The 15,371-nt window shown below is 41.6% G+C and overlaps 1 protein-coding gene across 1 annotated transcript; it reads left to right on the top strand.

Moving 5' to 3' along the window:
* Positions 1-1,265: 1,265 nt before the first annotated feature.
* Positions 1,266-13,907, top strand: SLC16A8 (solute carrier family 16 member 8). Its single transcript, XM_032221566.1, has 5 exons — positions 1,266-1,552; positions 7,268-7,518; positions 9,772-9,915; positions 11,233-12,099; positions 13,381-13,907. The coding sequence occupies exons 2-5, from the start codon at positions 7,290-7,292 to the stop codon at positions 13,758-13,760; spliced, it is 1,620 nt and encodes a 539-aa protein (XP_032077457.1). The 5' UTR covers positions 1,266-1,552; positions 7,268-7,289; the 3' UTR covers positions 13,761-13,907.
* Positions 13,908-15,371: the final 1,464 nt, after the last annotated feature.

Below are 15,371 nucleotides of genomic sequence, written 5' to 3'. Positions count from 1 at the left end.
AGAGAGAGAGAGAGAGAGAGACAGACAGACAGACAGACAGACAGACAGAGAGAATAATTTTCAGGTTCAGCAATCCTCAAAAGTCAAGCATGGCTACTATGCTTGAAGCTAAAGAAATTTTAAAATTTTCTAAATTTATGATCAGTCTTATACATGTCTCATGATTTTCTCTCATTCATGGGATCTTTAAGCACATTTAATGTTCTATCATAGCAAGGTGCACTGACACTGAGGAAAATCGGATAAATGTTGGGAATTATTATTTTATTTATCTTTCTTTTATTTGCAGGAGTTGGGGGTGGGGGAAGAAGAAAATAAATCAAGTGTAAAAATGGTGGGGAAGTGGAGTTGTGCCTTGAGGTGATTATCTGATGCTTCTTGTATCCAGGTAATAGATATGAACTCCTTTGGTAATTCGACAGTGCTCTGAATTTGAGTTCCACATCCTGCCTTTTTCTTTTGCTCTGGGTCTGTAGCTTATTGTTTCCTCTCAGTGCCATATTACTTTACTGTATTATATTAGCAGCACTAGTGCATCTTCTTTTTATTTCACTAGCCGATAAACTCGCGTTGCCTGGGTATTTATTTATCCTAATTCTGTATTAGGTTGGTGCCCCCTTGTGGAGTACTGGGAAGCCATGGCAACTCCACTGTGCTGTACAGTAGTTGCCATCTTAAGGCACAACAGGCTGTATCCTATCACACTAATGCACACTATCACTGTCAAAAGTACTGTGATTTGACACGATAGATATAATTCATTCCTTTTCGTTTTAGCAGCCAAGGCATTCCAGAGCTGGAAAACACACACACACACACACACACACACACACACACACACACACACACAGGGGTGTTAGGGGTGTCTTACCCCCACAGTATTTGTTTCCAGAGAGTAAGTCATCTGTGTACCAAGTTTGGTTGAAATTGCTCGAGGCATTCCAGAGTTATGCAGGAACATACACACACACAGCCATTTATATATAGATAGATTAGTTTATCCTAGTCTGATGAACTCAAACTAATCCCTCAAATAGTGCAGGAAGTCTTCTAGAGCAGAAATCCTTAACGAGTCCTTCCGCCTTCTGCTGTTTTCTCTTTTTGGGGAAAAACAGAATTCCTCAGAAGATTCTGGCCCAATTATAAATCTTTTCATTCCCGTTGGCTGGGAAAGCCTCTTAAAAATAGTGAAGTGTTTTCTTTCTGCTAAAGCAACTTCTGCTTCTTTAGCACTTTCACAACATAAGCAGTTGCTGACCCACATCCATTCACTTTGAACAGCTTGGTCCTTGAACCCCAGGGCAATCTGGAGGAGCCAAGCTAGAAGCCATTTAGATGATTACTACTCTTGGCCATTGAAACTTTGAAATCCCAGCTTGAAGAAAAACTTTTGCTGGCTAGAAAACTGTAAACAGAAGGCTTCTTCCAAGAGTTATATTATCGTGGTCTGAGCCGGTTAAAGAAATATCCCTTCCTTTCTTCCTCAAACTATACCTGGCCGAAAAAGAGGATTCTCAAAGGTGTTGGTCTCCTTGGGAAGGAAAGTATCCAGGTCTGTATATTTATATAGGTAATACTGTATTATGACAATGTAAGATGAATGTACTGTTGTATCTGTTGTCGTTAATTTTGATTTTTTTTAAAAATTGATTATGTGCCATCAAGTTGGGGTCACCTCTTGGTGACCACATAGGTAGATGTCCTCCATGATGATCTGTCCCTAGCCTGGTCTTTCAGGTCTTCTAGCTGTGCACTCACAGCCACAATAACTGAGTCCATTTCACCTTGCTGAGCAATGGAAGATGTCCAACTAATTTTCATTAAACCTAAATGCTGATCTTAGTAAACTGTTCAAGGTGTGTCAGTAAAGACCAAATTAATTTGCCATAAAAGCTTTTGAATCTGGTTGTTGTTGCCTTGTTAAACTTTGAAAAAGAAAATAATTTAATAACAGCCCCCCCCCCTATTTTTACATATTGCTGCTATATGACTTCAAATGCAGAACTCTCTAATTTCCTTGGAAGTAAGAATGAAGAACTTTCTTAGCTTGTGGATTCTGCTGTACAGAAATGTGTACATATACCATTTATTGCCCTGAGAATAAATTCTCTAACTCTTGAATCCATTCATCTTTAAGCCATTTAACTTTTTATCTACATACACGTACAAGGCAGCAGCAAAGAGAAGGCATGCAAACTTCATGCACACCCTAAACTATAGCTATGTTCCCATCAATCAATCCTGTTGTTCTGAATTAATTAATGTCACTAAGCTAAGAAACTTCTTCAGCTATAGTTTTATTCAGGGATAACCATTTTTTTCTGGTGATTTGCCTTCTAGTTTGTTTTATACAGTAACAGGCAAAGCAATGAAAAAAACCCTCTGTGTGCTGATTGTTTAAGTTATTGAAAATATATGACTTACAACCATGGGGAAAAAAGTAGATGTCTATGCTTGTGTGTATTCATTTAGAAAGATGATATAGGGAAGGAATATAACTTAGTAGTGGGACCTACCTATTCCCAGGTAGTAAATATTGAAAAAGATTATTGAGAAATAGATGGATAAGTGAGTTGATATTGTATATAATGAGATCTGTTTTTTGAAAATACATGGCTAACAATCCAGTTACATTCCTGCATTATGTCAGTATATGGAGCAATCTCCCATGGTCTTATTTATACAGTTAGTCCTTGACTTACAACAGTTCATTTAGTGACCATTCAAAGTTACAATGGCACTGAAAAGTGACTTATGATCATTTTTCATACTTACGACCATTGCAGTATTCCCATGGTCATGTGATCAAAATTTGGATGCTTTGCAATGGGTTTGTATCATTGCAATGTCCTGGGGGTCATGTGATCAGCTTTTGGCACTTTCTGACAATGGGGAAGTCAGATTCACTTAACAACTGTATAACTAAGTTAGTGTTCTGACTAGGCTTCCTGAGAAAGCATAAATCACAAACTTAGTCCCAAAACCCCTCTTTCATTTAGACAGCTGTGAATTATGGTCATTCACAGACATCCTGTGAAGATTCCGACAGATGTCTGCTCCAGCTGACACAGACTTTCAGGGTAATGTGGAAACTTTATCTCCCTTGAAACGCTGCCAGAGGCCTAATTGCCAATTAGTTTTGCAAGGCCAAATGTAGCACAGAGTCAAACAGGACTTCTCAGAGCTCAGAGGACTACTGGTATTTATATTTAATTGGTTTTTTTATTGTTTTAGATTTGTTTTTCAATCTTTGTTTAATGTATATTCACCCAGAGTCTAGCCTGTGAGATCAGTGGCTATATGAATTTGATAAATAAAATATCAAGATGATTGGAAATCCATTGCAAGCATCCACAAAGGAAGGCAAACAAACAAAAACAAAAAAAAAACAAAATCCCAGCGGAGAATGGTTGATGCATATACTGCCATGTTTAAAAAAGACTAAGCTATGATAGAGTTTTGCCTTCAGGGTAAGCTTCAGAGGTTGTATTCTGTTGGCCTGAACTGGTAGCGGAAATCGCAGATGGGCCTGCCCGCCCACCCACCTTGGCTTTATGCTATCCTGTTTAGGCACCTTTTTTTAGCCAAAGCGCATGTGCGGAAGGCTGAGCGCATGCACGGATAGGGCACGTGCAAGTGAAGTGTGCATGCGCTCACACCTGCAAACTGGTAGGGAAGATAAACGAATACCACCCCTGGTCAGCTCCATAAATATTGGAGCAACTTAATCAGTGGTGGGTTTCAAAAATTGTTCGAACCTGCTCTGTGGGTGTGGCCTCCTTTGTGGGAGTGGCTTGCCATCCATGTGACCAGATGGGAGTGGCTTGCCGGCCATGTGACCAGATATGAAGATGCCGACGACACTTGAAGGAGCCTCCTTAAATTACCTCACATACAGCACTGGCATGCATAAGAATATGATGTAAACTTGTTTTTTAAAAGGCATCTTTGGTTTGCGTTAAAACAACTTCAACACATGCAATGTTCTGATTGCACCACAAACACAGTAATCATCCTTACCTTTCACAGAGGCACTGAGTTTTATAAATATGAGCATGATAGTGTAGAATAATCATATCCAAGGACCAGTGGTGGGTTTCTGTAGGTGTGGCCTGCTTTCCAGGTCCACTGGTGGAACCTCTTCTAACCGGTTTGGTAGATTTGACGAACCGATTCTACCGAATAGGTGCAAACTGGTAGGAACCCACCTCTGAACTTAATACTTCAAACTGGGAATCAGGTTTGAAGATCTGAACGGCAAATGTGGAAAAAAAAAAGAAAATCCCCAAAGGCTGTTTAAAATAGCTATTAATGGAGCAATGAACGTTACCCAAAACCGATTTCCATGCAAGAGAAGCTATCACTGTGAAGCTTCTATCTTTACTCTGGCTAGCATTACTAATTTGATTTTTATGTGTGCTTTTTCAGTCTATGGGGCTTTATTTAAACAGTTCAGGAAAAAGAAAAAAAAAGAAAAAAAAGAAAGGAAAAAATAAGCAAGCAGGCAAAAAAACAGCCAACAGCAGAACTATTAGGTAACTGAGGGCTTCTTGTTCTATGGGTAATCCTCGACTTCTGACCACAGTTGAGTCAAAAATTTATGTTGCTAAGCAAGACAGTTAAGTGAGTTTTCCCGCATTTTGCGACCTTTTTTTGTCATGGTTGTTAAGTGAATCCCTGCAGTTGTTAAGTTAGTAACATGGTTATTAAGTGACTCTGGCTTCCCCATTGACTTTGCTTGTCAGAAAGTCACACAAGGAAATGAGATTGAAGGAAGACGCCTCCCCTCTCCTAGAAGAATGAAATATTTTGAAAAATATTAAAAAGGCAGAATATAACATTTTCCTGCATGAGAAATGGAGAAACATCCTCTTGAAAAGCAGCCCCCACCTTTCTTAATAGCCCCCAGATGATATTTTTTGCCCATTAGGAAAGACTGGGCCATCCTACCTACAAAAAAACCTTCAGCTCCAGGACAGGGGAGGATTCCGGCTTCTATAATTGCCGGTTCACTCAGGGACGTGCTTTGGGCGGGCGCTTGCTTGCGTGATGCATGCACAGTAGTAAAAAAGTTGCTTCTGTGCATGCGGAGAAATAAAAAACAAGATGGCGGTGCCTAGGGCGCCACCAATAGAACCAGTTTGGGGGCATGGCCAGCCGAGTTACTACTTACTCGGCCGAACCAGTCTGAAACGGTAGGAACCCATCTCTGCTTCAGGATGATGGGATTAAGACATGACTGTCCAGGACATAATAGGATTAACCCACTAGCAGCAGAGCTGACTACATTGCACAATTTTCTAGGGACATTGCATCAGAGTCCAAACCTCAACCAAACCTGGGAGCTCAGAAACCCAGCTATGACCTCTACAACAGCCAATAGAATACATGTTCTTGCACAGGAACAGGAAGTTCAAGTGCAAAGCCCAAGAGAAGGTATAAATAATCCCCCACTCTCAACTCCATGTGGTCAGCTGCCCAGGACCTCAAACCCATCTGGTTTTGCTCCACCAATAAACCATCTTTCCAACCAGCCTCCATGTTTCCAGTGTCTGTCTCTTGGCTTGGAACTGAACCAGGTGGACGTTTCTTCCAACAACATGACTCAGGGATGCTGCAACCATCATAAATACATGCCAGTTGCCAAGCATCCAAATTTTGATCATGTGACCACGGGGATGTTGCAACAGTCATGAGTGTAAAAAAGATAAATCATTTTTTTCCAGTGCCATTGTAACTTTGAACGATCACTAATTAAATGGTTGTTAAGTCAAGGACTACCTGTACAATAATCTTGATAGTGGCCAGCAAGGTTTGTGATGATAACATAATTAGATGCAGAGGGTTAATTTTCCCAGTGGTTTCCTTATTTCTAAGATATGGAATACATTGACCACATTGGGTTATACTTGTGCTTGTGAGTAATCTGTGACTCTTGTAGGGGTTTTCTTGTAAGCCAAGTGATTAGCAGAAAACAAGCAGTGAAGTTCAGTTGACCAAGGGGATCGATCAGATGGAGAAATCACCCTCACCTAAAATCACTTTTAAGCCTCTGTACTTAGTGCTTGAAGCTTGACACAAAGTCAACATTCTGTGAGTCATACAGTCCACTGAATCACTTGTTAGTCTTCATGCCTAAGTAGAGACAGGTAATCTGAAACAAAGGTTCTGAAACCTCCAAGAGGTTTGTTTTGAGGCAATGGTGCACATATAAAGCCCCTCAGCTGGAGTCTTTTGGAGCTTCATATTGATAACCAGAGCATGAATAATAAAAGGATTAAGGTAAAATACCTTGGCCTTCAAACCCATTAACTGGGCATGCTATTACATTGGTGACAGTGGCAGAGAAAGATTGGAGGTTGCTCTCTTCCATTTACTTGACATTTTACAGGTAAGGTCACTTCAATTAGCACATGCTATAGCATGGAAAGATATGTCTAGAACACTGTTTGGGGGCTATCATTAGCTCAGTAGTCCTTGCCATCCATGATTATTAACATTAGCCAGGATTGAATTTTTAGTTTGGACAAGGGATAAAATGCTACCAGTTTGGACTGGTTCACCTGAACTGGTAGCAAATATGCTACCAGTTCGGACGAAACGGTATTTCCAACGATCAGCTGTGATGCACAATTTATATTAGCTAAAATAGTCGGATTTCTTGATTTCTAGCTAATCTAAATTGTGTGGCACAGCGGATTTGCCCCCCGGTTCTACTTACCTTTGCAGGTGTGCTCAGTAGCAGGCTCCACCCACTCACATAGATGTCATCATGTCCAATTTTTTTAACTCTGCGCATGTGCGGAAGGCCCTGCGCATGTGCGGAAGTGGCATGTGCGCTCACATTTGCGAACCGGTAGCGAAAGTAAGTTGATTTCAGCCCTGGTCTGGACCTCTGAGACGACCAATATATTTTCAAAGATGAGTATGGATTTTACTGCCCAAGGAAGACATTTGTAAAGGCTGATTCATTTTATTCCCAAAATCTGGTTTTAAAAAGCAAAATTTAAAAATGAAAATGTTTTGTCTGTCCTCTGATTTTACTATATTATCAGTTAATAATACTAATATATCCAACCTCTCTGGTGAGCACCAGGTTGGAAAATACTGTTCTAAATTTAAGGGGCAAGAAAATGATACACATGGACAAAAAAAGGAGGCGGATACCCAAAGCAACGGGTGGCCCGTTGGCCGCCTCTGCAGGCTGCCCCTGTGACCATTCTTGTCCTTCTGTCTTTGCTACAACCTGTGCTCCACTTGCTTTCAGGCTTCTTCTCCTCGTTTGGGCCATGAGCAGAGATGATGTGGAGGAAGGGCAGCTGCCTGAGAAAGCAAAGCCTCCTGATGGTGGCTGGGGCTGGATCATATTGCTGGGCTGCTTCGTCATCACTGGCTTTTCTTATGGGTTTCCCAAGGCAGTGAGCATTTATTTCAAGGACCTGATGCATGATTTCCATGTGGGATACAGCGACACAGCTTGGATCTCATCCATCATGCTGGCCATGTTGTATGGAACAGGTAAGAATTCCACATGGAAAAATCCCATTGGGGGTGTAAATCCATTTAGGGTTAGGTCTCCTTGAATTCGGACAGCAAAATGGAGATTGGCAACAAATCCGGAGTACATGGGTATGTTTAGGAGGGCACTGACTTTTTGAATCAGCCTTATCTACACTTCCTGGTAAAATACATGGAAAAATCCATTTGGGATGTAAATCGACTTAGGGTTAGGGTTAGCCTCCTTGAATTCAGACAACAAAATATCCCCATATCTTTAGAGCAAAACTGTATACAGCCACACTAATGTCATGAACGATTTAGCTATTTGTTGAGAATGGCTATGCAAAAGCCAGCCCTTTCCATCTGTCTCCCTTTATGCCCATTCACAGGCCATGGCTACCACTATCTTAAGCTTGGCAGAGACCTATGGTATCCATTGAGCTTTTATAAAATCTTCAATCCCAATATGTTTTGGGGCGAGGGGGGATGTGAGAGATGTTAAGAAAGAAAACCCCTACAACATGCAAAGACATATTTTTTTAAAGTTGAAAAGTTCAACTCTATTCATTCTACACACGGACACACAAATAGTGAACCCCACAAGCTAAAAATAGCTTCCCGAACCATGCCTTAGATCATGGGTCATGTTATGTTCTTAATAATTACCCTGCGGGGCTTCCTTGCAATTTTGAAAAATTGAGCAGAGAAAGTCTTATTCCACATCAAAAGTTAAAACTGGAGCCTTTGTCTTCATTGCTTGCAAGCGTTACCTAATTTAATTTTTTTTTAACGAACGCTACAGTCCAAGTTACAGCAAAACCATATTGTCCCTTCCCTAGACAGATTTTTGAATAAGTAGAAAGAAAATGAAAGGGAAGATTATGTCGGCAAAATAGAGTGGGGAAAAAAGAGTGTGACATAAGAGTTTAGGTGGCTGTACCCATTGCCACATGCAATGCAGCACCGAACAATTTTTCCTGTTGGAACGCAGCCCACAACAACCAAAACTGATATTGTCTGCCGCCCTATGTCTGGCAGCACCGGGTTTCAGCGGGGCTCTATGGCGGACGCGGTGGCATGGCTTTAAAGTCCCAGTGCAGCTTTCTGCCATAGAGTGGGACGCGTCCTGCTCTATGGCGGGCACAGCGGCATGGCTTTAAAAAATAAAAAATAAAGTGCCAGCCTGCGCACCAGCAGAGACAGGTAAAACACACACACACACACAAATTACTTATAATAATACAAATTACAATTACTTACAAATTACAATAATTTTGAATTCCTCCCCCCTTCCTCCAACCCACATACCTTTTCCATCTGTTTCACAGAGGATTTCAACTCTCCTCTTGTCTGCATGATGACAATGTAAAAAATGTAAAAAGAAAAAGGCAAGAGCTGCTAGTCAGGCTGGATTAGCTGCTGCCAGAGTCTCCAATGGATGACTCTGCTTAACTGTTTAAAAAAAGCCTCTAAAAAGTGCCCTCTACAGGAAGAGGCGAGAGCACCATGTGCCTCCTCTGCATAAGGAATTTTTTGCCTTTTAACCCTTGCTTAACTCTGCTCAAGTGATCATAAAGATAGACTAAATGAGGCACATGATTCTCTCGCCTCCTCCTGTGGAGGGCACTTTTTAAAGAGGCTTTTTTAAACAGTTAATCACTAAGCAGAGTCATCCACTGTGACTCTGGCAGCAACTACCTCAGCCTTTTTCTTTTTTTTTCTTTTCATGATGACAATGGTGAGGCCCTGCCTCCCCTGACTGCACGTCACTGCTTTAAATATACCCAATAAGATGGATAAGATATCATCTAACATTCCAGGAAGCTCTATAACAACCTAGACACTTTTGCAGTTCTCCAAAATGTCTTAGTTTTAAACATTTCAAAGCTTGCAATTTTTCACTCTTCCTGAACTGAGTGACCTTCAATAATGCAAAGTTTGCAGTGCCCAGGTGGCTGGGACTTAGAATCAGTCTAGCAGCACCTGATTGGGGAAAACTGTTACCCACAATCATTGCTAATTATGAAAGCAAAAATATGTCTCTGTTCCACATTTATGGCATTCCCCCTCGCTCCCGACACCACATATGCAAAGCTTAAATTTCCCAATCTCCACAAAAACCATGTAAAGGCAACAGTACCTTCACTACTCAACAAATCCAGGCCATCTTAAGATCATCTGTTGTTTGGGATTAGGAAATTGCTGCGGTTTTGCCTTCCTTTCATATTATTCTGGTCTTGCCCCTTTTCTGATTTCTGGGATGCCCTGCAGGACCTTTGAGCAGCATTATGGTGAACCAGTTTGGGTGTCGGCCTGTGATGCTTGTTGGGGGGCTCCTGGCTTCCTCTGGAATGATCCTGGCCTCCTTCACCACCAACATCATTGAACTGTATTTGTCTGCTGGAGTGCTGACAGGTGAGCGTTTGCAAAGTGGAAAAGAACCCCCCTTGTGCAAGTCCACTTCAGAAAATGATAGGTAACATGACATTATTGAAATATTGCAAGGATGATGTATGCTATATAACTGTCATGGCAAACCTATGGCATGGGGAGCCATATTTGCCAGCAGGGCAACCCTCAGCTCTGGCGTGCATGAGCGTGTTGGCCAGCTGATTTTCAGCCTTCTAGAGGGCCAGGGGAGGCTGTTTTTGCCCTCCCCAGGCTTCAGGAAAGCCTCCGTAGCTCAATGGGCGAACGGGAAGTTGGCTTCTGAACTTCCAGTTGGGCAGTTGGGCCTGTTTTTCACCTTCCCCAGGCTCCAGAGGCGTTCCTGAATCCTGGGGAGGCGAAAACAGAGGGCCAGGGAGGCTCCCCCTCCCCAGGCTTCAGAAAAGCTTCCGGGGGCTGGGGAGGGTGAAAACTCACGTGCAGGTGGGTGGGCACATACACACAATTTTGGCACACCTTTAGAAAAAGGTTAGCCATCACTGCCATCTAATGTAGCTTTCATGTTTACCCTTCAGATCCGATGTTTGAGAGAAGCTCATATATGTCTCTATTGATTGTAAGGAGAAATAGCTTTAAATAAGGGTAGAAAACAGTTATAGGGACTTAGGGTTCCCAAGATATTTCTAATATACAGTTCTCAGAAGACCCAGTATAACCAGTGGGAAATGATTCTGAGAATTGTAATTCAGCAGCATACACTGGGCTATGCAGGTAGTCCTTGACTTACAGCAATTCATTTAGTGACCATCAAAGTTGCAATGGCACTGCAAAAAAGGGACTTATGACCGTTTTCACACTTATAACCACTGCAGCATCCCCAAGGTCACATGCTCAAAATTCAGATGCTTGGCAACTGACTCATATTTATGATGGTTGCTGTGTCCTGAGGTCACGTGGTCCCCTTTTACAACCGTCTGACAAGCGAAGTCGATGGGAAATCCAGATTCACTTAACAACCATATTAGTAACTTAACTGCAGTGATTCACCTAACCATGGTGGCCAAAAAGGTCATGAAATGATGCAAAATTTACTTAACAAATGTCTCATTTAGCAACAAAAATTTTGGGCTCAATTATGGTTGTAAGTCAAGTTAAAAAAAAAAACCTGTAGTGTTTTATTACTTGTGTTGAAGAGCAACTTTAATGAAGTTAAATTAAATAGCATATTTTTTTGGGGGGGGGAATATCTCCTTCAAATACAGGGACCCTGAAACATTTGCATCAGTTGAGACTTGAGAGCTGATGTCTTTCCATTGATTGTTCCTCTTGTAATTTTTTTTCCAGGTTTAGGGATGGCTTTGAATTTCCAGCCTTCTTTGATAATGTTGGGATCCTACTTCGACAAGCGCAGGCCACTGGCCAATGGGTTAGCTGCAGCTGGGAGCCCGGTCTTCCTCTCAGCGCTTTCTCCACTGGGACAAGTCCTGCTGGAAAAGTTTGGCTGGCGAGGGGGATTCCTCATCATGGGGGGGCTCCTCCTGAACTGCTGCACATGTGGGGCACTCATGAGACCCTTGGCAGTTGGCACGCAGAAGACAAGGGAGAAAGTCACGGACACTTATGAGACTAAAGAGATGCTGCCAATGGGAGGAAGAGCAGAAGAGGTGGACGGCACCCTGGACAATGTTAAGAAACCCAAGGAACTCAAGAAGCAAAAGGCCAAGAAAACGAAAAGCTTGTTAAATTTTTCGATCTTCAAAATCCGGGGTTTTATCATTTACACCATCGCCAAGTTCATCATGGTTCTGGGCCTCTTTGTGCCCACAATTCTATTAGTCAACTATGCCAAAGACACAGGAATACCTGACAAAGAGGCGGCGTTTCTTTTGTCCATCATTGGCTTCGTAGATATTTTTGCCCGTCCATCCTGTGGATTGTTTGCTGGGATGAAGAGGGTACGACCCCACATAACCTACCTGTTCAGTTTTGCCATGTTCTTCAATGGCCTGACAGATATCTGTAGTGCCAGGGCCAACACCTACACATCCCTTGTCATCTTCTGCATCTTCTTTGGCATTTCCTATGGCATGGTGGGAGCTCTGCAGTTTGAAGTGCTCATGACTATTGTTGGGTCACAGAAATTCTCCAGTGCAATTGGGCTTAACTTGCTCATTGAGGCCATTGCTGTGCTCATTGGACCACCTTCCGCAGGTAAGTCTAACTACCTTTCTTGTGTAGAGCTTCCTTTGAGGTAGACCATATTCAGGCTTAGTCCTATTTATTTATTCTGTTTCTCACAAGCTGCGGTGGTGCAGCGATTAGAGTGCAGTTCTGCAGGCTGCTTCTGCTGACTGCCGGTTGCCTGCAATTTGGGAGTTCGAATCTCACCAGGCTCAAGGTTGGCTCAGCCTTCCATCCACCTGAGGTGGGTAAAATGAGGAGCCAAATGGTTGGGGGCAATAAGCTGACTCTGTAAACCTCATCTGCAGCATGCTTCTTCTGCCAGACCTAATGAGATGGGCAGATGTCACTGGGTGGAGGTGGCCCTCAAATAAGGCAGAGGTTAAAGCCCACACTTTGAATTGGACCTGAAAACAAATTGTCAACCAACGCAGTTTGCAGAGCAAAGGTATGGCATGTGCCACTCTAGGCATACGCATAACTGTTCTGCAGTGCTCTGCTTTGTATCAGCTGATACTTGCTGAGGGCAGCCCCAGGTAAAATGCATTATAGTAGTCACTCAGGAAGTGACTGAACTTCCTGGGCCAGGAACAGGCAAAAGAGACACAATGCAAAGTTGTGCCAAAGGTCTTCCAGCCACAACATCTATCTGCTCTTTGATTTACTTTATCATGTTCTGTCTCTAAGGTTATACTGTAATAAATAAGTGACGGGGAATGTGTGTGGAATGCCCATCCAGCTGCCATTAGTTGATCAGGTTAATGTTCATGGATACTTGAGGTCAACAGCATTTTGAAATACAGGGTCTAATGGGACAGCCAGCTTGGTCTAATATTTAAGGCACCAGAGTAGAAAGCGGAAGCTGCGAGTTCGAGTTCTGCCTTAGCTGTGAAAACTAGCTGGGTTATTTTGGGCCAGTCATTCTCTCTCAGTCCAATCCACCTCACAGAGTTGTTGTAGAGAAAACAGGAGGAGGAAGGTGTGTTGGCTATGTTCATTGCCTTGAATTATTTGTAAAAATAATCAAGGCAGGATACAAATAAACAAATAAATTTCCATGTTACAGAAATACTGTGTTTATCTCTTCCATAGTGATTCTAGTGCAGCCCTCAGTAATTCTGTGAATGAAAAGGGGGATGTATGAAAATGTGTTTATATGTATGTTTGGAATTCATACTAAATAGAGGCCTAATTGAAGTTCTACGTTTACAAAACCTGCAAACTTACAAGCTGCAAGTCTAAGCACCTCGGTATGAAACTGTGGGAACAGATTACAACGCAACTATGCTATGCTTTGTTTCAAAATTGCAGGGCTACTGGTAGACGCACTCAAGAAATATGAAATTATATTCTATCTGGCTGGCTCAGAAGTGGTCTTGTCTGCTCTCTTCCTGGCTGTTGCTTCGTACTGCTGCTTGGACGTGAAGAAAGAAACTACGCCTCAGCTAGAGAATCCATCGATAGTTAGAAGTAACTGTGAAACGGAAGAAGCAGAAGCCGATCTACAGGAAGCAAAGGAAAGCCTCAACAATGATCAGTCTCTGGCCCACAGCACTGAAAGTGTTGGAAGTGACAGTGGGAATCATTCTGCAATGGACAAAAATGGTGGACACCCCAAAGGGGAGAATATAACTATGGTTCCAGATGGTTGCAGTTCTGATCAGCTAGAGGAAAGAGTTTTAGCAACATAGAGAGCCAAAAACAAACCAAAAACATCCAAAGGCCCAGTGACATCAACACATGGGATCTGATTTACTCAAGGAGGAGGATATGGAAAGAATAAATTCTTCAATGGTATGACGGGCAGGGTGAGGATCCAGGGAGAAGCTTTTTTTTTTTTTTTAAAGTACAGATAGTCAGAATGGTACTATGAACAAAAGTTATGGAATCCAAACCATAGCATACCTCTGCCATGAATAATGAATTGTATAATTCTCTTCAATATTATATGGGTTTGCACTCATACATATATCAGCACTTACATTACGTTACACCCACATTAGTTTTAGTGATCTGTTGGCTGCTAATTTAATATCACTTCTTTATCCATCTACCTCTACAGTCCTGGTGTTCAGCAAAACTTAAACGTGATTATTCTAGCTTGAACATGTGTTTAATTATAATATCAAAAATGTAGAACAGAAGAATCCTTGTAGCTGGGATTGAAGAAGGAATAATGTTACAAACTGGCAAGCAGGCATTTTAAAAGTGTGGCCAAATATCATATTCTTGTTACTGATAGTAAGTAGATAATTGGTCAAAACTAGAAGCTTTTATCCATTCTAAATTAGTATTAGATGACAGATGTGTTGGCCAGATTCTATAAATTTCAGAATAAACCTCTTCGATAAACATGACAAGAAATTAGAAACAATTTTAGTTTTGCCTTAAATAGAGCTAGCATGATGGTGCTATGGAAATTAGAATTTTTGTATGCCCGTTGCAAATGGTATATCAGATAATTTATGCTATGACTCAAGCCATACACTGCAAGTGACTGTCCTTTGTGGGAACAATTTGGTACTAGAAACTAAGAAATCATAGAGCAACAGTGGTGCAGTGGTTAGAATGCAGTACTGCAGGCTACTTCTGATGGCAGCCTGCAATTTGGCAGTTTGAATCTCACCAGGGTCAAGGTTAATTTCCGAGGTGGGTAAAACGAGGATCCAGATTGTTGGAGGCAATATGCTGACTCTGTAAACCGCTTAGAGAGGGCTGTAAAAGCACTGTGAAGCGGTATATAAGCCTAAGTGCTGTTGCTATCTAGATCCTAATTGACAATATGATGCAGGACTTGTGGGCACAGAAATTTAAAGCCAAAGTAAATACTCGTATTTATTGCTCACAACAGAGATCATAAGACTTGTATGCCTAATATATTTTCAGAGTTGTAAAACTGTAAGCATATGTGGCCAGTATATGACTAAAAGTAAAAACATGCCATAACTTTATCTTATTAACAGACCCAGTTTTGTATGTTTTCTTGCATTGTGCTGGAAGAAATAGTCTTGGAATCTTTTAAAGTCTATACATAACTAGAAGGAATATTTTTTTAAAAATAAACCTTCTCTGATCTATGTGTTGTTCATGTATTGTGTATGTTATTGTATGCATGTATGGATACACACACAGGCATGCACACACACAGAGAAACAGTCTCAGCTGCCTTAGTCTAGGTGTCATAGATTGACTAGACTGAGATCTCTAGGGCTTTCTAGATGTGAATTTGGAAGGCAACAGATTTTTTTAAAGGTTTCATTTTTAAAATAGTTTGGATTTAAGATGCTTTTAATGATTGCAGA

The sequence above is a fragment of the Thamnophis elegans genome, chromosome 7, assembly GCF_009769535.1.
Source record: "Thamnophis elegans isolate rThaEle1 chromosome 7, rThaEle1.pri, whole genome shotgun sequence".
In the NCBI taxonomy this organism is placed as follows: domain Eukaryota; kingdom Metazoa; phylum Chordata; class Lepidosauria; order Squamata; family Colubridae; genus Thamnophis; species Thamnophis elegans.
The sequence above is the reverse complement of the archived record's forward strand: the minus strand, read 5'-3'. Positions and strand labels throughout refer to the sequence as shown.